Here is a 23,584-nt window from a genome sequence, read left to right on the forward strand (position 1 = left end):
TAACAAAAGTGGGATCATGAATTAAAACCACTCAAAATACATACTGGCACAAAAATCAAGCCTACTAATTTAAGTGTGATTTTTCCTGTAGCATATTGGTAGCAATACTCTACATAGGTCTACTCACAATACCCCAATACAATTTATCAACTGTAGACCATCACTGAAACTCAGTAATTGCGTCACAATCACTCATCCATTCACGTGATGCACATGGGGCAGGGTGGCCAATATCGATCAGCAAAAAGAGCAATGCACTCATAGCATAAATATTAGAGAAAATAACCAATACATGGTAGTGATTGCAAGGCAATAACACCTTCGGGATTATTGCTCATAAACACTCATACTTCACTTTGACAGTTCAATGTAATCTGAACTCCAATAATCTTCATAATTTTCAGTAGGCATCCATTCGATGTGAAAGTAAACAGCTGCTCCAATAACTAAATCTTTGATTTTGCTTCCACCTCCATGCAACAAGAGAAACCAAGTATCAAGATAATTGCCATAGTTTTATTTAATTTTTGAAAGTCCTTACAAACTTGTGGCCATACACCAATTCAGATCAGATGATAGGGTGGGAAAGTGGAGTTGAGATAGAAGATCAGCCATGATCTTATTGAATGGCACAGCAGGCTCGAAGGGCTATATGGCCTACTCCTGCTCCTATTTCTTATGACTGCACAAAACATTAATCACTGTGATGCTCTGCGTTTTCCAAGAAGCTACAGTATGCAATGTGTACAGCCAATATTACTGGATCCATACAAGTTAAGCTTACTAGTACATGGTCAACCCTATGGGAGGACATGCATCAATAGGAAAGTACAACGCAGCAATAACACATTTTATCATGCAAAATTAATTCTGGGACGTTGTTGCCTCTAAATGTAATAGTGCAGTCGAAAAAGCAAATTTTCCATTCAAATATCATGTGGTTGATTTTATTCCTATTCACAAGTCAACCCTTCATTTTATTGCCACATTTTGCCATTAAAGCAACATTTGCATCCTTAGCTCTTGCCAGTCGAATTAATTTTATGCTGCATTTACAGCAATGCCACCACTGGCATGGAAAATCATCTCAAGTTTTTCCTCCACTGTTCTGGAAGCAGCAGAGCTGGTGCAACAACATAAAGCAGCTGCTGATTGAACCAGCTGCCATTTTTTCTGGCCACGGGCCACATCACCACAGCAACTATTTACATTTCTATACCAGCTGCGCTGTCTGACAAAGCGGACAAGTCACCTGTTGAAATGGCTGCCCATGGCACCAACAGTTTAAGGTACGTGCAGAATAAAGATTTTCAGCAACAAAAAGTTCCATAAACAAAAGTCACAACTACACTTCGAAGCAACCACAATGTAGTCATTTTGTGTTATTACTGGTGCTCTGAAATCCTCCTGCAACATTAAAGCAGCAAATTTCACAACACTGGGAACTAACTCTTGCACAATCAGTTCTATTTAATCTAAATTTATCAAGTCAATTCAAATTTAACAAGAATGAGACATTTAGGTTCAAGCATTACAAAGTAGACTAAAACCATCTTTAGAATCAGTCCAATTGCAGTATCTATTGCCCTTGCCAAAAACAATTACAAAGCATCACAAACATCTAACTAAAACCAAATTATTTAAACACTCAAAACATCTGTTGTGAAGATCAGCTGTTAAGCCAGGTGTTAAATTACACAAGTTTTGCCACCTCCACAATGCTGCATGTTGTATCCATGCATTACTTAAGAATGAATCCTTTGCTCATACTCAGCTCCACTGTCAACTGCAGATTACTAATTCAATGAGTCCAACACAAAAGTTAATCAAATGTCCTGTACAGCATTGCACTGGATATAAACTTTGGAAGGTGATTAACGGGTTACTGTTATCAGTATTTAAGACTCCACCAGCAGCTTGGTATTTGCATGTAAAATCCCAGGGAAAGTGCTTCTAATCAGTCAACTTCAGAAAATGAAATTCCAGTTTACACGAGTTAACCTGCAAAATCCCTTTCAGACTGCTTGCTTCATTTGAACCCTCTACATAAGCTGTCAAAGAATATTTGTTAAACTAGCTACTTTTTGTTTATATTCCACTCAGTCTACATTTCACGAATACAGTTGTCATGAACTGCATTTTAAAGAATTTTTCAATTCAACCCCCTCACGGGCAAAATAAATTGTTTTAATAGGTTTAAACAGTATTATGGTGACAGAAGCATTAGAATCATAGAAAGTTACGACACAGGAGGCCATTGGGCCCATCCTGTCCAGCTTAATCCCATTTTCCAGCACTTAATCCGTAGCCCTGTAGGTTACGGCACTTCAAGTGCTCATCCAAGTACTTTTTAAATGAGTTGAGGGTTTCTGCCTCTATCACCCTTTCAGGCAGTGAGTTCCTGACTCCCACCACCCTCTGGATGAAAAAATTTCTCTTCAGCTCCCCTCTAATTCTTCTACCAATTACTTTAAATCTATGCCCCCCTGGTCACAGACCCCCTTGCTAAGGGAAATAGGTCCTCCCTATCCACTCTAACTCGGCCACTCATAATTCTATATACATCAATTAAATCTCCCCTCAGCCTCCTTTGTTCCAAAGAAAACAACCACAGCCTTTCCAATCTTCTCATTAGCTAAAATTCTCCAGCCCTAGCAACATCCTCATAAACCTGCTTTGTACCCTCTCGAGTGCAATCACATCTTTCCTGTAATGTGGTGACCAGAACTGTACGCAGTACTCAAACTGTGGCCTAACCAATGTTTTATACAGTTCTAGCATAACCTCCCTGCTCTTATATTCTATGCCTTGGCTAATAAAGGAAAGTATCCCATATGCCTTTTTAAACCATCTTATCTGCCTGTCCTGCTACCTTCAGGGATCTGTAGACATGCACTCCAAGGTCCCTCACTTCCTCTACAACTCTCAGTATCTTTCCATATTTTTTTTTTTGAGTACTCCCTTGCCTTGTTTGCCCTCCCCAAATGCAATACCCCACACTTCTCTGGATTGAATTCCATTTGCCACTTTTCTGCCCACCTGATCAGTCCATTGACATCTTCCTGCAGTCTATAGCTTTCCTCCTCACAAATCAACCACACGGCCAATTTTTAGATCATCTGCAAACTTCTCGATCAAGCCTCCCACATTCAAGTCCAAATCATTTATACCACAAAAAGCAAGGGACCTAGTACTGAGCCTTGCGGAACCCCACAGGAAACAGCCTTCCAGTTGCAAAAACACACGTCAACCATTACTTTTTGCTTCCTGCCACTGAGCCAATTTTGGATCCAACTAGCCACTTTCCCTTTGATTCCATGGGCTTTTACTTTTTTGACCAGTATGCCATGTGGGAACTTGACAAAAGCCTTGCTAAAATTAACGTAGACTATATCAAACGACGTCGACCTTCCTTGTTACCTGCTCAAAAAATTCAATCAAGTTAGTCAGACACGACCTTCCGTTAATAAATTCACGCTGACTGTCCTTGATTAACCCTGGCCTTTCTAAATGACGATTTATGTTGTCCCTCAGAATCGATTCCAATGATTTACCAACCTCCGAGGTTAGACTGACTGCCTTATAATTACTCGGCCTATCTCTTTCTCTTTTTTTAAAAAACAACAGTGTAACATTGGCAGTCCTCCAACACCACACCTGTATTCAGAGAGGATTGGAAAATGATGGTCAGAGCCTCTGCTATTTCCTCCCTTGCTTCTTTTAACAGCCTGGAATACATTTCATCTGGGCTTGGCGATTTAACTACTTTCAAAGATGCTAATCCCCTTAATACTTCCTCTCTCACTATGTTTATCCCATCCAATATTTCACACTCCTCAACTACAATCTCTGCATTGTCCCCCTCTTATATGAAGAGGTACGCAAAGTATTCATTAAGAACCATACCCACATCTTCCGCCTTTTTGGTCTCTGATAGGCCCTACTTTTTCCTTAGTTATCCTCTTGCTCTTTATGTATTTATAAAACATCTTTGGGTTTTCCTTGATTTTACTTGCCAGTATTTTTTCATGTCCTCTCTTTGCTTTCCTAGCTTCTTAACATCAAACAGTGAGCTACATGAGCTATGATGAGAGAGTTTTTAATACTTGGATAGTCTTTTCCTTAAGAGTATAAAGATACCACCTTGAGAAATGTTGCCTACAGTTAAGGTAGCACTGTTTTTCAACCGGCTCTTCAGGCCACAACAGGACCAAAGCAGACACCTGATCTTCTATTTGTTCAACTAGTTTCTTTGGGGAAATGCTCTAAAAGACAAATGCTAAGGCCAACTGCTGATGCTCAGCGATTTTTTTTTTTAAAAATCTAAAACAGCAATCCCAACAGTGCCTGAGATGGAGCAGGAGGAATGGTCGATTGACAGTTCCTTGTAAAAACACTGTTCCTCCCTTTGGGGGGAGGGAGAAGAGGCCAGACCATCAAAACATGCAGGAAATCACTTTTATTTTACTCCAGGACCTGCTTAGCTATGATTATTGTGTTTTAAATATATTTGAGCCAATTATGTGCAAGTTTCTACTTTATATACACAACACTGTGTGATGGACAAAAAAAATGATATATCAGCGGCTCTTTCATGGCGTTGCTTACAGTGAGAGGATATGCTATTTTATAACAAGGGTGTTGTGCCATGTGAAGCACAACATATCGGGCCACTGATTATGGCGACTGATCATGTCAGATTTCATTTTTGTTACATGGTATTCTACAACTGAATTTAATTTTCCTCTGAAAACTGTAATCAGCAGCCATTATAGAAATCATAGAAATTTATGGCACAGGAGGCGGACATTTGGCCCATCGTGTCTGTGCTGGCCGAAAAACAGCTATCCAGCGTAATCCCACTTTCCAGCTCTTGGCCCGTAACCTTGTACGTTAGTGTAGTGCATATCCAAGTACTTTTTAAATGTGGCGAGGGTTTCTGCCTCTACTATCCGTTCAGGAAGTGAGTTCCAGACCCCTACCACCCTCTGGGTGAAAAAAATCTCTCAACTCCCCTCTAATTTTTCTACCAATTACTTTAAATCTATGCCCCCTGGTTACTGACCTTACTGCGAAAGGGAAATAGGTCCTTCTTATCCACTCTGTCTAGGCCCCTCATAAATTTAAACACTTCAATTAAATCTCCCCTCAGCCTTCTCTGTTCCAAATAAAACAATCCCAGCCTATCCAATCTTTCCTCATAGCTAAAATTCTCCACTCCTGGCAACATGCTCATAAATCTCCTCTGTCACCTCTCTAGTGCAATCACATCTTTTCTGTAATGTGACCAGGGCAGTACGCAGTACTGTAGCTGTGGCCTAACTAGTGTTTTATACAGTTCTAGCATAACCTCCCTGCTCTTATATTCTATGCCTCAGCTAATAAAGGAAAGTATCCTGTCTGTCTTTTTAACCACCTTATCTACCTGCCCTGCTACCTTCAGGGATCTGTGGACATGCACTCCAAGGTCCCCCTGTTCCTCTTTTTAAAATTCATTCATTTCTGGGATGTGGGCATCTCTGGCAAGGCCAGCATTTATTGCCCATCCCTTCCCTCGAGAAGGTGGTGGTGAGCCGCCTTCTTAAACCACTGCTATCCTCGTGGTGAATGTACTCCCACAGTGCTGGTAGGTAGGGCGTTGCAGGATTTTGACCCAGTGACGATGAAGGAACGGCGATATATTTCCAAGTCAGGATGGTGAGTGACTTGGAGGGGAACGTGCAGGTGGTGTTGTTCACATGCACCTGCTGCCCTTGTCCTTCTAGGTGGTAGCGGTCACGGGGAGGTGCTGTCAAAGAAGCCTTGGCGAGTTGCTGCAGTGCATCTTGTAGATGGTACACACTACCGCCATGGTGCTTTATCCTGGATTGTGTCGAGCTTCAAGTGTTGTTGGAGCTGCACTCAGAGGCAAATGGGGAGTATTCCATCACACTTGACTTGTGTCTTCCACACTTCTCAGTATCCTCCCCTTTATTGTGTATTCCCTTGCCTTGTTCGCCCTCCCCAAATGCATTACCTCACACTTCTCCGAAATGAATTCCATTTGCCACTTTTCTGCCCACCTGACCAGTCCATTGATGTCTTCCTGCAGTCTACAGCTTTCTTCCTCACTATCAACCACACGGCCAATTTTTGTATAATCTCCAAACTTCTTAATCATGCCCCCTACGTTTAAGCTAAATCATTGATATATACCACGAAAAGCAAGGGACCTAGTACTGAGCTCTGCAGAACCCCACTGGAAACAGCCTTCCAGTCACAAAAACACCAGTCGACCATTACCCTTTGCTTCCTGCCAGTGAGTCAATTTTGGATCCAACCAGCCACTTTCCCTTGGATCCCATGGGCTTTTACTTTTCTGACCAGTCTACCATATGGGGCCTTATCAAAAGCCTTGCTTATATGTTCTTTTATATATGTACTCAATCATACCTCAACCTTCCCCACCCCCCACCCCAGCAAATAAAAACAGGATACATGGCAAGATAGTAAGCAACATGTAACTCCCTTCAGTTGACAGAAAAGTAACTGGGTAAAAATATCAACTCCAACCCTGAACTTTTGCGACATGCCGAGACCTCCAATGGAAAACGTTAATGAAGCTTCTCAAAAGCAAAAAGCAATTTTATTAGCAAGTTTAACCACATTATCTGAAATACATATTTTTTTTAATTTATGTTTTTAACCCAAAATCAGCAGGCGAAGGGGAAAATAGCAGTCAACTGTGTTTCAAAAGGTATTTTGAGCATTTTGTTCGTGCATCAGCCAAAGATTTAGTTATGATAAGGTGCGGTGTCGGCAATGTACAGCTTTATACACTAATTTTAAAAAGCATTCAAAAAAGTGTCTGCCCTATGCATTTATAATCCATACATAGACCTGTTCAGGTGTAAACAATTGCTGAAAAAATACTTGCTGCTTTAAATTAGGTGATCAAGTATTCAGCAACAGATTATTTGATTGGTCTTGGTGAATTTAAAACTAAGACATAATTTCTTTTCTTTCCCCATGTCCAAGTGTATAAACATATTAAAACACCCTCAGTTGAATATAGGTGCAATGACCAAATTGCAACTTTCTTTTAAAGAAAAGTTTACATGGAAATAATGAGGTTACGGTTTAATTTCAGGACAGGAGAGTTTGTCTACATAACAGATGTCCTAATTTAAATTTACATTAACCTGATCTTTAAGATCAATACCTGATTGTATATTTTAATCACAAAAACTGTGACTTAGAACAAAGCTCATTCAGTAATTAAAAAGCTTCATTAAGTTTTAGTCTCTCCCATTCCATCCACTCCCTCAAGTCCAAGACACACAGATGTCAGTGTACCTGGAAATTGAAGACCCCCCCCACCACCGCCGGCTTCATTTCTCTACTACCAACTGTCTCCTTAAACCCCTCTCCCCTCCAAATATGGGAAGCTCACGGACTTCTTTGTCACTAAGATTACCACCTATTCAGCTACCTCTGGTGCTTTCCCCCACTCCCAATCCTTTGCCTTGCCCACCAAGCCAAACCCACCCCCCACCCCTGCCATGAACTAGGGTCTTTTTCTAGCTTCTTTCCCATCTTCCCTCGTGCTCATCTCATCCATAAGACCTATCTCCTGCTCCGCTGACCCTAATTGAAATAAACTAGCCAACTTTCCTCCTGGCACCTATGCTCACTGACATTATAAATGGTTCCCTCATCAGGTATCCGTCCCTTTCAAACCTATCGTCATCACCCCTCTCAAAAAAAACAAACACTTCTGTCCTTACAAACTACCGCCCCATCACCAAACTGCCTTTCCTCTCCAAAGTCCCTGAACATGTTGTCGCCTTCAAATCTTAGCCCCTCTTTCCCGCAATGCTGTGTTTGAATCTCTCCAATCAGGTTTCTGCCCCTGCCACATCACTCTAACAGCCCTAATCAAAGTCACAAATGACATTCTTTGTGATAGTAACCCATAGTGCATTCTCCCTCCTCATCCTCTCAGCAGGCTTTCACTCAGTTGACCACACCATCCTCTTCCAAAGCTTCTCCTCTGTTGTCCAGCTTGGTGGGACTGACCTTACTTCATTCCACTATTGCCTATCAGAATGTAGCCAGAGGATTGCTAGCAATGGCTTTCTTTCCCGACCCATTACCTTTTAGAGTTCCATAAGTACGTACCCTTGGCCCCACCTCTTCCTCATCTACATGCTGCCCTGTGGTTACATCATCCACAGACACAGGGTCAGTTTCCACATGTACCCAATTCTACAGCTCCACCACACTTCTCAGCCTCTCCATGGTCTCTTATCAGACTGCTTGTCCTACATCCAGTCTTGGATAAACCACAATATCTTCCAACTATGCACTGATAAAACCAAAGCCATCTTCTTTGGGCCCCACACAAACTCTGTATCCTTATCACTGATTCCATCCCCCTTCCCAGCCACTCTCAAGTTGTATGACTGAAAGAGTCTATTCGCAAGCTTGGCATCCCATTCAACCCAATATCCTTTCAATCACAAAGACCACCCATTGACACTTTTGTAACATTGCCAGGAACACCTCTGCCACTGAAACCGTCATCCATGTCTTTGTCATCTCCAGACATGACTATTCCAATGCTCTCCTTGCCAGCCCCCCATAACCTTCAGCTCATCCAAAACACAGGTGCCGCTATCCTATCCCACACCAAGTCCCATCCTAGGTCCCACACTCTGAAATACCCTCCCTAAATCCTTCTGCCCCTCCCCTTTTAAGATCCTCTTTAAAACCTACCTCTCTTACCAAGCTTTTGATCACTCACCCTAATATCATCTTTATCTCAGCGCCAGATTACACTTCTGTGAAACGCTTTGGAACTTTTTTTTAATATATGTTAAAGACGTTACATAAATGCACTCTGGATAAATACATTGTTTGGCACTGCACCAAACCAGGAAACCAGACTAAGAAACCATACCAAGATCAATCCTTGGTCTATGCAGAGTTAACTGATCCCTATCAGAACAGTTTGGATGGAAAATTACACCCAGCATCCCTTGGTCAGGAGAGGGGTTGGAAAATAAACACGACTATAACAGCAACTTAAATTGCGTCTTGAACACAATGAAACATCCCAAACCAATTCACACAGCTGGGGAGAGGGAGAGAAGGTTTGAGGAACTACATAGGAGAAAAATTAGGAGGGACTAAAGACGTGATCAGAGCTAGGCGAGGAGAGATACACCAAGGCAGAGGCGTTTAGGATGGCAATTCCAGGCTCTGGCTATATGAATAATCAAAAGTTCCACCGGCAATGGTGGCGGGGAGGAGAGGCAAGAGAAAGGTTCACGCTCCTTATCACTTTCCAGAGGGAAAGGTCAAATCAAAGCTGAACTTGCAATTTTTTTTTTTGGGGGGGGGGGGGGGGGGGGGGGGGAGAAAAAAAGAGTTTTACAATTGTTAATTTCACTCAGTGTAACAAAATATAACCGAGATTTAAATTCCATTCATAAAATCATTTAAAGCTGCACTCTTCACTTCCTTTTTTAAACAAATAGGGAATAGAAGTCCCAAACTATGGCACACTGGAGGCAGGGCAATTTCACCATAATACTACAGGTAAGTTTCAAAAAGCCAATGCAAAGTACTTAGTTTGACAGTATAAAACATTTCTAAACCATCCTGGGTCTTAAGTAGTCGTTGGAAAGTCAAGTATAAATCTATCCAAGTCCCTTCTACAGTCTTTATCAGTCATCTTTAATATCGATACTGATTTTTCTCCTTAGCTAAAATTTAAGATTTGAGGCGCTAGGAAATTTGTTGACTACCAAACGCTACCTGAACAATTTTCCACAATAGCATATTTATCTGCAAGTTAGCAGCATGATTTTAAAAATAAAAACTTAAAACTTATCTGAAATCGGCAATTAACTCAAGAGCATAAATTACTTATTGGATCAGTTCTTTGGAATGGAGCTGAGCAAAAAAAAAGTGCAAGATCATGTCATACTAGCGATCTTGAGAAGAAACATAATCCACTTGGTGTCAAAGGGCAGAGATTGCAGCTCCGTTGCATTTCCAACAGCCTCGTTGGCACTTTGGGCGGAGCTAGTCTGTACCATGGTGTAGAGTCGAAAAGACCATCAGGGCACTATCTTATTAAGGCAGCCAAACAGATCGAGTACCACCAAGTTTCTCATCAACCAGCCATGGCCCAATTTTGGCATCAGCACTTGAAAATAAATTTTTGAGCAAGACTATTTTTACCCTGACCTCACGAAACCTCCAGAGTCTGTAATACAAACTGTATCTAGCTTTAGCAGAGAACGACCAAACAAGTTACTCAATTAAGTAAAACATATTTTCAAGCCACCTGATCTTTTTTGTCTCCACAAATCTAACACACATTTGGAATACAAAAGAATGGGGAAAATGAATAGGAATACTTTAAACCAGTTTCTACATTTTCTGGCATTTTTTCCTACCAATAATATTATGAGTATGTATGGTCTGACAAAAATAAACTTTATACAGACATATTATGCAGGGAAAGAAGTTGAAGCAGTTAAGAAAGTGTTATTTAATGTGCTCTCTCTTATTTAACTATTAACTCTGCAATTTACATTTTGAACAAAAATGCAGAATAAAAAATTACAAAGCATTCCCTAACAATTACAAGCGCTCATCGGATTTTGTCATCGCAAGGTGGAAATCATTACAAGAGATTTTAGCATAGATTGTTTTCTTCCACTAAAATGACAATTTTGAGATTTGCTTCGAAATAAATGTGGATATTTGTGCACATGGAAGAGTTATTACTTTATACAGATCACCACTGTTACATGCCTGAAGAATGCAGTCGCGATTGAAAAAATGTCCAGCCTCTGAAACCCGGCTGCTCCTGAGTCGGGACCGCGTTCTTCCACAGCCTACAACCTCCGTTGCTTTCCAAAGCCCCACTTTTCCCATCCCAACAGCCGGCTCCCGATTTGAGGCTGTTTCCCAGCCCTTCCGTGTGTCTGTCAGGTTCGGTTAGCAAAAAAATAAAGGCCGGGACGGGGCCCACTCGGCATAAACTATCAACACTGACCCTCCCTCCCCTTTCCAATAGACCGCGGCCCCATTTATCTTGTCACCAACCTCCCTCCTTGGCGGGGGGGGGGGGGGGAGGGGGAAGTGACCCGACCATCCGCGGCGCTCTCGGTCAACCAGAAATCCCTCCCCACTCCCTCCACTATGACAAACCGAGGCTCCATCGCGGCCTAAAAAAAAAGAGTTTGTCCCAAATTGTCAAAATGGCGGCTGCGCCTGTGGGTCCCGGAGGCTGAAAAGAGCCGGCGGCCCCACACTGTCAGCCAGTGCGGGGCCGGCGGCTCAGCTGCAGCCCACACCCACCCACTCCACCCCACCCCCCCCCCCCCCCGGGGCCTCCTCCTCTTCTTCTTCTTCTTCTTGTTCACCGGGAGTGGGATAGGGCGCGGTGGCAACGACAGCCCCACCCGGCGCGGGGCAAAGAGGGGAGGGGAGGGAGAGGGGAGGGGAGGGAGGGAGGGGGGGGGGGGGTGAAGGAAACCGGAGGGTGAGAGCAGCAGCAGCAAGCAGCAGCAGCAAACAGCCCCGTCCTCGCCTCGGGCACACTCAGTAAAATATATTTAGAAATAAATCTAGGAATAGACGCATGCAAGCGGGGAGTCACCTTTGAATTTGAGCTCGTTGGGCGGCTCCAGGATCAGCACTTGCTCCAATCTGGCCATTGTCGGGTGACAGTACGAGAGTTGCTGGCTGATGGCGCCCGACGCTTATTTTATCCTCTCTTTTTTCCTCTCTCTCTCTCCCCCCTCGCGCTCCTCCGTCTCACTCGGGCACTGCAGGACGTGAACGTGCGCGCACTCCCGCTTCGACCCAAAAAAAAAACTCCGGAACGCGCGCGGGCAGGAGCGAGCTCCAGGACGCGCGCAGATTCATTCACCCTTTTACGCTGCGAGCATGCGCATCTCTTTTCATGTCGGAGAGACAAGGGGCCTTTTTTTTAAAACATGATTTAACTTGCTGCACCTCCTGGATCTCTTTGCTGTTTTTTATACTTATTATTCCAAGCAGTATGTGGCCTCCTTAATCTTCCTACCGAAAACGTGACATCTCACAGTTACCTGTGTTGAAATTCATTTGCCATCTTGAAGGAAGGAAAGAATGTAGTGTATTTATCCAGATATAGAAGAGGGGTAGGGGTGGGTGGGGAACTAAAAAATGTTGATCAATGAAAAGATCATGCGGTGATTGTATAACTTGTAACAGTGAAATGCTTTCTTGTCACGCGTGCAAATTCATTCACCCTATCACGCTGCGAGCATGCACATCTTAATGTCACAGGGACAAGGGACTTTTTTTTAACATGTATCTTTTAAAACTACAGACGGTACAAAAAAAAGAGACTATTCGGCCCATCGTCTCTGTGCTAGTTCTTTGCTACAGCAATATATTTCCAAAGGCAGTGGAGATTTGAGAAATAAAAGTTAGGCTACTGGATGAAGGTACACAGTGATGTTCCCTAGGGATCGATATTAGGACCATTGCTCTTTGATATATATTAATGACCTGGACTTGGGTATACAGTGTATAGTTTGCAGATGACACGAAACTCAGGAATGTAGTAAACAACGTGGAGGATAATAACAGACTTCAGGAGGACATAGACTGGTGAAAATTAACGCAGAGAAGTGTGAAGTGATACATTTTGGTAGGAAGAATGAGGAGAAGCATTATGAACTAAATGAGGCGTGTATATATATATATGGAGAGAGAGAAATAAAGACATTGTCAAACCCACAATAAAACAAGATTTTAGATTGCTGTAGTGAACTTGTTATTCAAAAGAAAAATGGAAGAAATGGCACATGAACACAGAGATTATAAAGCTATTTGCCTAACATCCATACTGAAGAAAATGCTCAAAACCATGGCAAATGTTTTTGACCGAACTTAATCTCCCAAGACATTTAAATGGATTTGCAGTCAATCTCACTTTTTGAACATAAATTTGAATTTTAATTTTCCCTGATGTTGACAGCTTGCTAACTTTCTTTAAACTTCCTGTACTTTCCTTTTTTAAGATCTAAACTTAAGGGAATTGGAGGTATGAAGTGGAGTGTATGTTCATGCAGATCTGTGATGCCTCACTCATTATTGGTTTTAAAAATGTCACCAGCTATTTTGATATATTTCGGTCTTGAAAGTAAACACAGCTCTGTGATTTGTCTCACTGTTGGGACTCTTTCAATGGTTCAGTGGATAAATGCATCACTTAAAAAAAAAGAATTTGCATTTATATCGCACCTTATCATGTCTTCAGGATGTCCCAAAGCACTTTACAACAAATGGATTGCCTATGCAGATCATGAAGGTCCCAGGTTCAGTTCCTGATCTGTGTGAGTTAGCTCAACTTAGCCTCAGCAGTCGTGTTTGTTCTACAGTTTGCATTAAAATATGAAATGGCCTCTACCTCAACGAATCCCTGTGGCAACACATTCCTTGCTCCAACATCTCTTTGTATATGAAAGTGTTTACTAACCTCTCTCCTTACTCTCATAGTGACAATTTAAATTGATGACCTCTCCCCCCGATCATTGACTCCACAGCTAAAGGAAATTGTCTTTCCCTATTCACTCTGTTAAAATCATAGAATCATAGAAAATTTACAGCACAGAAGGAGGCCATTCAGCCCATCATGTCCGTGCCAGCCGAAAATGAGCCACCCAGCCTAATCCCACTTTCCTGCACTTGGTCCATAGCCTTGTAGGTCACGGCACTGCATGTGCACATCCAGGTATATTTTAAATGAGTTCAGGGTTTCTGCCTCTACCACTCCTTCAGGCAGTTAGTTCCAGATCCCTACCACTCTTTGGGTGAAAACATTTTTTCTCAGCTCCCCTCTAATCCTTCTACCAATCACTTCAAATTTATGCCCCCTGGTTATTGACCTCTCTGCTAAGGGAAATAGATCCTTCCTATCTAGGCCCCTCATAATTCTATACACCTCAATTAAATCTCCCCTCAGCCTCCTCTGTTCCAAAGAGAACAACCCCAGCCTATCCAATCTTTCCTCATAGCTAAAACTCTCCAGTCCTGGCAACATCCTCGTAAATCTCCTCTGTATCCATCATAATTTTAAAACACTTCTATCAAATCTCCTCTTAGCATTTTCTGCTCCAGTGGAAATAGTCCTAGTATCCCAAGTCTCTCCTCATAATCTATACTTTCTCATCCATGGCATTATCCTGGTGAATCTACAAGGTAGGCTCTCTTTGGCTGTTGTGTCCTTTCCATAATGGGGTGTTCAAAACTGGAGACAATACTCTAACTGAGGTCCAGCCAATACATTGTACAGATTTATCGTAATGTCTTTACGTTTGTACTCTGTACTTCAATTTATACAACCCAACTTGCTGTTAGCCATTTTTATGCCTCAAAATACCTACACTCGCACTTTCAGGGAATTATGTATTTGACCCCCTAGGTGTCTCTATTCATCCACACCCTTCAGTACCTTTCCATTGAATGTATCCTCCCTGTCATGGTTTGGGATTCTCTGACCAATTTTTCACAGAAAGGACATGGATGTGAGTTATATTAAGATATGTTTTTGTTTTAGCAAAAGAGGTTAGCTTCCCAAGACAGCCCCATGCTTAGTTTGTATATCACTAGTCAGAGACTTAGACAATGGACAATTTGCTAGCCATGTCTGCATATTCAGAGGGACACTTCACACCTTGGTGTTGGAAACCTCTCTCTCTGTGAGGGCTATGATGTGGAGATGCCGGTGATGGACTGGGGTTGACAATTGTAAACAATTTTACAACACCAAGTTATAGTCCAGCAATTTTATTTTAAATTCACAAGCTTTCGGAGATTTTCTCCTTCCTCAGGCAAATGTTTCGAGATCTTGAAACATTTGCCTGAGGAAGGAGAAAATCTCCGAAAGCTTGTGAATTTAAAATAAAATTGCTGGACTATAACTTGGTGTTGTAAAATTGTTTACATCTGTGAGGGCTATGAGAGAGGCCTTTATAAATGAGAACACAGATACCAAGGGGCAGCCAAGCTGAGAAGGTACTGAACCACTAGCCTAAGTAGTAGGACAGGGAAAAAAGAAACTGTGCTTTTAAGTAGAGTTAGACATCTTTTTTTTTAAGAGTTAGACAACCCACTGGAGCGGGCTAGTACTCAAGAGTTCTTTTTTTTTTCAACAGGACTTGACCAGTTGTACGGACCCTGATGAATCTCATTGTTCTGTGAGTGTACCCTACAGTGAAATAAAGCAGCTCATGATTCAAACCAAACTGTATCTCACCTGTTGTTAACTTGATCCACCTTTGGAGAGATCGAAGGAGCACGCTTGCATAAGACACTGAAATCTGGTCCAGATCACAACAACAACTTGCATTTATATAGCGCCTTTAACGTAGTAAAACGTCCCAAGGCGTTTCACAGGAGCGTTATCGAACAAAATTTGACACCGAGTCACATAAGGAGATATTAAGACAGGTGCCGAAAAGGTTGGTCAAGGAGGTAGGTTTTAAACAGCGTCTTAAAAGAGGAGAAAGAGGTAGAGAGGGAATTGCAGAGCTTAGGGTCTAGGCAGCTGAAGGCACGGCCGCCAATGGTGGAGCGATTAATATCGGGGATGTGCAAGAGGCAAGAATTGGAGGAGTGTAGGGATCTTGGAGAGTTGTAGGGCTGGAGGAGGTGACAGAGATAGGGAGGGGAGAGGCCATGGAGGGATTTGAAAGCAAGGATGACAATTTTAAAATCGAGGCATTCCCGGACTGGGAGCCAATGTAGGTCAGTGAACACAGGGGTGACGGGTGAACGGGCCTTGGTGCGAGTTAGCATTCAGGCAGCAGAGTTTTAGATGAGTTCAAGTTTATGGAGGGTGAAAGATGGGAGGCCGGCCAGGTGAGCATTGGAATAGTCGAGTCGAGTGGTAACAAAGGCAAGGATGAGGGTTTCAGCAGCAGATTAGCTGAGGCAGGGGCAGAGATAGACGATGTTACAGAGGTGGAACTAGGCGGCCTTGGTGATGAAGCAGATATGTGGTCAGAAGCTCATCTCGGGGTCAAATAGCGCGCCAACGTTGTGAACGGTCTGGTTCAGCCTCAGACAGTGACCAGGAAGAGGGATGGAGTCGGTGGCTAGGGAACGGAATTTGTAGCGGGGACCAAAGACAATGGCTTCGGTCTTCCCAATATTTAGTGGAGGAAATTTTTGCTCGTGCAGCATTGGATGTCAGATAAGCAGTGTGACAAATGAGAGACGGTGAAGGGGTCGAGAGAGGTGGTGGTGAGGTAGAGCTGGGTGTCAGCATACATCTGGGAGTTTCATTGTTATACACCTGGGCCCTGCAACTGCACAAGTATATGTAGATTAGATAAAGTAAGCACTCAGAATACTTGAGGAAGCGACTGACCACTCCCATTCCTTGATTTCCTCCCAAAATGTATTATCTCACACATATCCACATTGAATTGCATCTGCTTCCTATCTGTCCATTCCATTGTCTATGTCTTCCTGAAGTCTTTTACTGCCAAACCTCCTACTTTTGTGTCATCCCAAATGTCAAGATTGTGTACCCTAAACCCACATCCAAATCATCTGTATATACTAAGAACAAAAAGTGCAGGCAGAACTAAACCCTGTGGTACACTCCTCCAACCCTTCTACAATCCAATCAACACTCCTTTACCCTAACACTTTGGGAATGAATTTCTGCAGGGGTTCTCCCACTTTGGATGCGTTTGCAACCATCTTCAGCCAGAAGTGTCGAGTGGATGATCCATCTTGGTCTCCTCCCAATATCCCCACCATCACAGAAGCCAGTCTTCAGCCAATTCAATTCAATCCACGTGATAGCAAGAAACGGCTGAGTGCACTGGATACAGCAAAGGCTATGGGACCCGACAACATCCCGGCTGCAGTGCTAAAGACTTGTGCTCCAGAACTAGCCGCACCTCTAGCCAAGCTGTTCCAGTACAGCTACAACACTGGCATCTACCCAACAATGTGGAAAATTGCCCAGGTATGTCCTGTCCACAAAAAGCAGGACAAATCCAATCCGGCCAATTACTGCCCCATCAGTCTACTCTCAATCATCAGCAAAGTGATGGAAGGTGTCGTCGACAGTGCTATCAAGCGGCACTTACTCACCAATAACCTGCTCACCGATGCTCAGTTTGGGTTCCGCCAGGACCACTCGGCTCCAGACCTCATTACAGCATTGGTCCAAACATGGACAAAAGAGCAAAATTCCAGAGGTGAGGTGAGAATGACTGCCCTTGAGATCAAGGCAGCATTTGACCGAGTGTGGCTCCAAGGAGCCCTAGTGAAATTGAAGTCAATGGGAATCAGGGGGGAAACTCTCCAGTGGCTGGAGTCATACCTAGCACAAAGGAAGATGATAGTGGTTGTTGGAGGCCAATCATCTCAGCCCCAGGACATTGCTGCAGCAGTTCCTCAGGGCAGTGTCCTAGGCCAAACCATCTTCAGCTGCTTCATTAATGATCTTCCCTCCATCATAAGGTCAGAAATGGGGATGTTCGCTGATGATTGCACAGTGTTCAGTTCCATTCGCAACCCCTCAGATAATGAAGCAGTCCGTGCCCACATGCAGCAAGACCTGGACAAGATCCAGGCTTGGGCTGATAAGTGGCAAGTAACATTCGCGCCAGACAAGTGCCAGGCAATGACCATCTCCAACGAGAGTCTAATCACCTTCCCTTGACATTCAACGGCATTACCATCACCGAATCCCCCACCATCAACATCCTGGGGGTCACCATTGACCAGAAACTTAACTGGACCCGCCATATAAATACTGTGGCTACAAGAGCAGGTCAGAGGCTGGGTATTCTGTGGCGAGTGACTCACCTCCTGACTCCCCAAAAAAGCCTTTCCACCATCTACAAGGCACAAGTCAGGAGTGTGATGGAGTACTCTCCACTTGCCTGGATGAGTGCAGCTCCAACAACACTAAAGAAGCTCGACACCATCCAAGACAAAGCAGCCCGCTTGATTGGCACCCCATTCACCACCCTAAACATTCACTCCCTTCGCCACCGGCGCACTGTGGCTGCAGTGTGTACCATCCACTGGATGCACTGCAGCAACTCGCCAAGGCTTCTTCGACAGCACCTCCCAAACCCGCAACCTCTACCACCTAGAAGGACAAGAGCAGCAGGCACATGGGAACAACACCACCTTCACGTTCCCCTTCAAGTCACACACCATCCCGACTTGGAAATATATCGCTGTTCCTTCATCGTCGCTGGGTCAAAATCCTGGAACTCCCTTCCTAACAGCACTGTGGGAGAACGTTCACCACACGGACTGCAGCGGTTCAAGAAGGCGGCTCACCACCACCTTCTCAAGGGCAATTAGGGATGGGCAATAAATGCTGGCCTCACCAGCGACGCCCACATCCCACAAACGAATAAAGAAAAACTTGTCTACCATAACTTTGAAAAGCTATGGAAACCCCATTAAAATGGGGTAATTGCCATTAATGCCATTTTTCCAGGGTTTCTGTGGCTTTTCTGCTGAAGCTACAGTGGATGAGCAGGAGAACCTTTATAAAACACTGGTTCGACCAGTTCTGGGCATCGCACTTTAGAAAGGATGTGAAGGCCTTAGGGTGCAGAAGAGATTTACTCGAACAATTCCTGGGATGAGGGACTTTAGTTACGTGGATAGACTGGAGAAGCTGGGGTTGCTCTCCTTGAAAGGAGATTTGATAGAGGTATTCAAAATCATGAAGGGTCTAGACAGAGTAGATAGGGAGAAACTTTTCCCATTGGCGGAAGGGTCAAGAACCAGTGGACATAGATTTAAGGTGGTTGGCAAAAGAACCAAAGGCAACATGAGGAAAAACTTTTTTACACAGGTTATGATCTGGAATGCACTGCCTGAGGGGGTGGTGGAGGCAGATTCAATTGTGGCTTTCAAAAGGGAATTGGATAAGTACTCGAAGGGAAAAAATTTGCAGGGCTACAGGGATAGGGCGGGGGAGTGGGACGAGCTGGATTGCCCTTGCAGAGAGCCGGCACAGACTCGATGGGCTGAATGGCCTCCTCCCGTGCTGTAACCATTCAATGATTCTATGATTCTATCGTTGCTGAAATTCATTCCCTTTGTTTCCTGTCCATCAACTAACTTTCTATCCATGCTATAACATTTCCTCTTATACCGTATGCCTGAATTTTTCTAATAAGCCTCTTGTGAGACATCTTATCAAGTGCCTTCTGATAATCCATATCCACTACACCTACTATATTCTCCTTATCAATCCAATCAGTCACTTCTTCAAAAAAAACTATATTAAATTTGTCAAATATGAGTTGTCTTTAACAAATCCATGCTGGCTGTCCTTGCTTAACCTATGTATTTCTAAATATTCACTAATTTTATCTTGAATTTTGGATTCCATGAGTTGCCCCACAACTGATGCAAGACTAACTTGTTTGTAGCTAGCCAGTTTATCCTTCTCTCCCTTTTTGAACAAAGGTGTCTTCAAAAAAAATCAAAAGAAATGTGATTGCCATTTAAGGACGCAGAGAAGCAGTCTCCATAATGGATGAACTGAGCAATTAAAAAGGAAATAAGAAAAGGAAAAATCTATACAAAGGTTAAAAGGAAAAAGGATGGAGGTGTATACATGCTAAATAGGTAAAGAAAAGATTTTAAGGGTACAAAGAGGGCCCTGGATATGAATATGGCAAATGATATTAAACACAACAGTAAAACATTTTTTGCATATCATAACAGTAATGTAGAACTCAAAAAGATAAAAGTGGTGAAAAATTGAAGGTGAAGGGAAAAGTGTGGACTACATAATGATTATTTTCTAATAGTATTCACTGGGGAAGAAAACATTAACTTGCTATCCAGTTATTGTCGTACAACAAATATCCTGGACAATTTTGAAATCAGTGTTGAAGAGATACTTAATAGATTAAAGGGACTGAGGGCAAAAGAAATCCCCTGGTTCAGGTGCAGTGAGTATACAGTCATCCCAATGGAGCTTCAGAATCAAGCCATATCTCTCATCCACATTGGCCATCAAATGATAGTCAAAAACAAAACCCTTGGAACCAAAGAGTCGTCTCCGGCACAGACAATAAGGTTCAAGAAGCTATTAAAGGATGTCTCAGCTGTCACACAACATTGTTAAATACAAGATAGGGGCACTCGCCACGTCAAATCTACTTGATTATCCATGGCAAAAAGTTATGGTTGGTTTTTGTGGACCTTTTCCATCAGGAAACTATTTCTTAATGATTTAATAATTTATCTTGAGCTCCACAGTTGAAACAATCAACTCTACAATTGCTAGAGCCACTATTCTATCTGTAGACAAGATTTTTGAAGTACATAGAATTACAAAGGTATTAAAGTCAGACAATGGATCTCCACTCCAGAGTTACAATTTCCAGCAATTTGGATTTTACCGCCATCAAATCACACCATAATGGCCAACTGTAAACTCAAACTGAAAGATTCATGAGAATCATCAAGAAATGCATCCTGACTGCTCAATTGGATGGCTTACCTTGGCAGCAACGACTTTGGGCCTTTGTGCATAACTATTGTGTTACATCTCACTCTAGCAAAGCTGAAGCACCCACAAAAATTTTGTTCCATCAAAATTGAGAATCACAATTCTCCATGCTATCACTTCCAAGCGGAATAAAATCTGAAAAAAGACCACAATGCTAAGAGAAAAAATGAAGCATTATGCTGATCAAAAATGCCATACTCAATCTAGCGAAATCAAAGTTGGTAACCATCTCCTAATGAGAAATAACGAGCAAAGAAAACCGATACCCCTACCACCACCAGCTGCCTTCCCCGCCTTATGACTAGCCACCTCCCGTCATAAAAGACTCCCTGGTTCCCAATTATTCAACCCTAGTCAAGTGCCCTCCACAATGAACAATCTGTTCATTTCCCATAATCCCACAGCACTGAAGCCATGTCGTTTGGAGTGTTAGATCATCTCAGTCAGACATATAGTCAAATATTCCGTTGAACACTGGTGCCAGTCCTAAGGGACCATGGAAAACAACTCATCAGGATTGAATAATGTATGTTGGCAATATTAAATAATGAGATTTTGCTCAATAGGTCACGGAGACAATTCACAGTCTTATGTTGTTGGTAATTTTGATTGTGATAATTTATCTATCTCAGGAAAGTGAACAAATTGTGGAGAGTCCAGCAGCAGGATTTGAGCAGCAGCAGAATTGAGGGCAGGAGGGAAAAGTCAGGAAATGTGGAATTGGAACTGCTCCCATTAGGGGCTGCATCATGGGCCCTATAATGAGTAGCCTTGCTTTAATCCATTTAAGTAATAGGTCTGGATCTTTGGGCCGGATCTTGCTGGAGTGGGGCATCTCGGGTGCGCGCTGCTGGTTGGACTTTTTCTGGACCCTTCAGCTTGAAAATTTATTGCGCCGTAACTTGATGGAAGTGCGAGCTGATAACAACGTGGCAAGGACAACGGCAGGACCAATAGTGTATCTCCTTAACCAGTGCGGATTAACGATTGAGAAAGAAACAGAGGAATGATGGAGAAGGAAATAGGCTGAATTCGAGTCAAATCCAGTACAGAAAGAGAAATAAAGAGATGGAAAGAAAGATTGGATTCGGAGAGAAAAAAGAGACAGAAAGATAAATAAAGTAAGAAAAAAAAATGTAAATTTAAAATTTGACATTTTTAAAATCTCTAACAACAATTGACTACGTGCAGGAATGAGATTGAACATTTTAAATTGTTCCCTTTCTGGGCTAAAGAGATTGATTGGCATTGCATTAAGAATCATCAGTGATTTTATGCCGATTTTTTAAAACATTTTGTTCTGCTTGTTAAATGGCTTCTTCTTTGGAGACCGGCAGAGTCCAATATTGTCAATACATAAAGTCCATACGTATTCTTTTTCCAACAGGGGTCACTAGGCCAGGGACACTGAGGTAAATTGTAGTATTCTTACTAATACCCGAGCTTGGATCAGCCAACTCTGCAGAGGCCAAGGATTGAACCCAGGATTTCCCTGGACTGTATGCTCATATCCATACTGAGGCTACACTTACCCATTGAACTACTGGCTGAATTTAACATGTTTTTCTGATTATCCAGTTCATAATGGATACAAAGTAATGGAAATGAGAAAAAAAGATGCTTCTCAGAGGTTATTTGATTTTTTATTTGCTCTTTAAAAGGATCCATAGGTCATTTAATCAATTGAATTTATTTAATTGGATCCTGGTAAACATGAACCATAGAACAGCATTTAGCCATTTGTAATTGATTTTGATTTGCGACATGTTTAACAGTTCTATTAAGATTTTAGCAAATGTCAAGTGTGCCAACTTTACTTTGCTGGTTGAGAACCTGTTTCTTTATCTTCCACTTCCTAAATATTTATCAGGATCTGCATTCTATCTCATTTGGTGCTCATTCAATCTCACTTTCAGTAGCATAGTGAGGTTTGCAGCTCTGAAACATTCAGACTGGAACAGCAAAATGTTAAAAGGGAAAGATAAAGGGGAAACTACTGTTCAACAATGTAGCTGTTTAAAATTTATCAACATTTATTTTGAAAGGGTTTGGTTAAACTATGTTGTGAAGCAAGCAAATACTGTACCTATCTGACAGAGGTTTCTCTATGAATGTACAAAATAAAGGTCTAATTTTAAAAATGCTGAAACATAGAATCGTAGAATGATTTCATGATTACACCACGGAAGGAGGCCATTCGGCCCATCGAGTTTGTGCTGGCTCTCTGCAAGAGCAATCCAGCTAGTCCCACTTTCCCCATAGCAAAACACAAACAAATTTGCTCTTTTAAAAAATATAACTGGGTTATTTGCCTTGAAATTACAATGTGGATTAATAGCATCCACACACTTAACATGTTCTTCTGACTTCCTCACTGCTAATTTGGTGGAGGTGTTAACCTGTTAAAATAGTGAAGAATCTCGGATGAATGAGTTTAGCATATTTACACTGTTACGCGACCTCGTAACTTCAAGGGCCATTGACTAATCCAGTCAGGAAAGGTTTTGATGCCAGAAAGAAAGAGGCATCTGTTTTTCTTTTCAGATTGATCGTTGGAATTCGACATGTGGATTGAGTATTAAGACAGACAACTCAATTATCTTTACAAGAGCGAGACTAATCTGTTTAAATGCATTTTCTGGCTTTCTAACAATACAAAGGGAAAGTATGACTATCTTTCAATTCTGCTGACCACATCAAAGTCTTTGGGGCCGATTTTCGGATGGCGGAGCGGGTGCGTTGGGGGCTCGTAAAATGGCAGAAACCCGGAGTGGGTTCAGAGCCCGCTCCAACCTGCTGACTTCCGGGTTCCTCAGTGACGCGTTCGGGTGAGCGCGCACCTCCCGAATGCGGGACTCCCACCGGCAATTAAAGCGGGCGGGATGATAATTTACATAGTTTGAGAGATAATTGAGGTACTTGAGAGACCTCATTGAGTGGAGATTTTGGCAGGGGTGGAATTTTGAAGGATCCTCAGTGTGTTTCCCGTGCTGTGGGAAATACTCCCTGTTGCAG

General features: G+C 42.6%; 1 protein-coding gene across 1 annotated transcript in view; it reads right to left on the reverse strand.

Moving 5' to 3' along the window:
* vapal (VAMP (vesicle-associated membrane protein)-associated protein A, like) overlaps positions 1 to 11,845 on the reverse strand; it is a 107,405-nt gene extending 95,560 nt beyond the window's left edge. The window contains exon 1 of the mRNA XM_067978325.1: positions 11,660 to 11,845. Within this exon, the coding sequence (XP_067834426.1) occupies positions 11,660 to 11,717 (58 nt within the window). The 5' untranslated portion in view covers positions 11,718 to 11,845. The remainder of the gene's footprint in view (positions 1 to 11,659) is intronic.
* Positions 11,846 to 23,584: the final 11,739 nt, after the last annotated feature.

Source organism: Heptranchias perlo, chromosome 3, assembly GCF_035084215.1.
Source record: "Heptranchias perlo isolate sHepPer1 chromosome 3, sHepPer1.hap1, whole genome shotgun sequence".
NCBI classification, from domain to species: Eukaryota; Metazoa; Chordata; class Chondrichthyes; order Hexanchiformes; family Hexanchidae; genus Heptranchias; species Heptranchias perlo.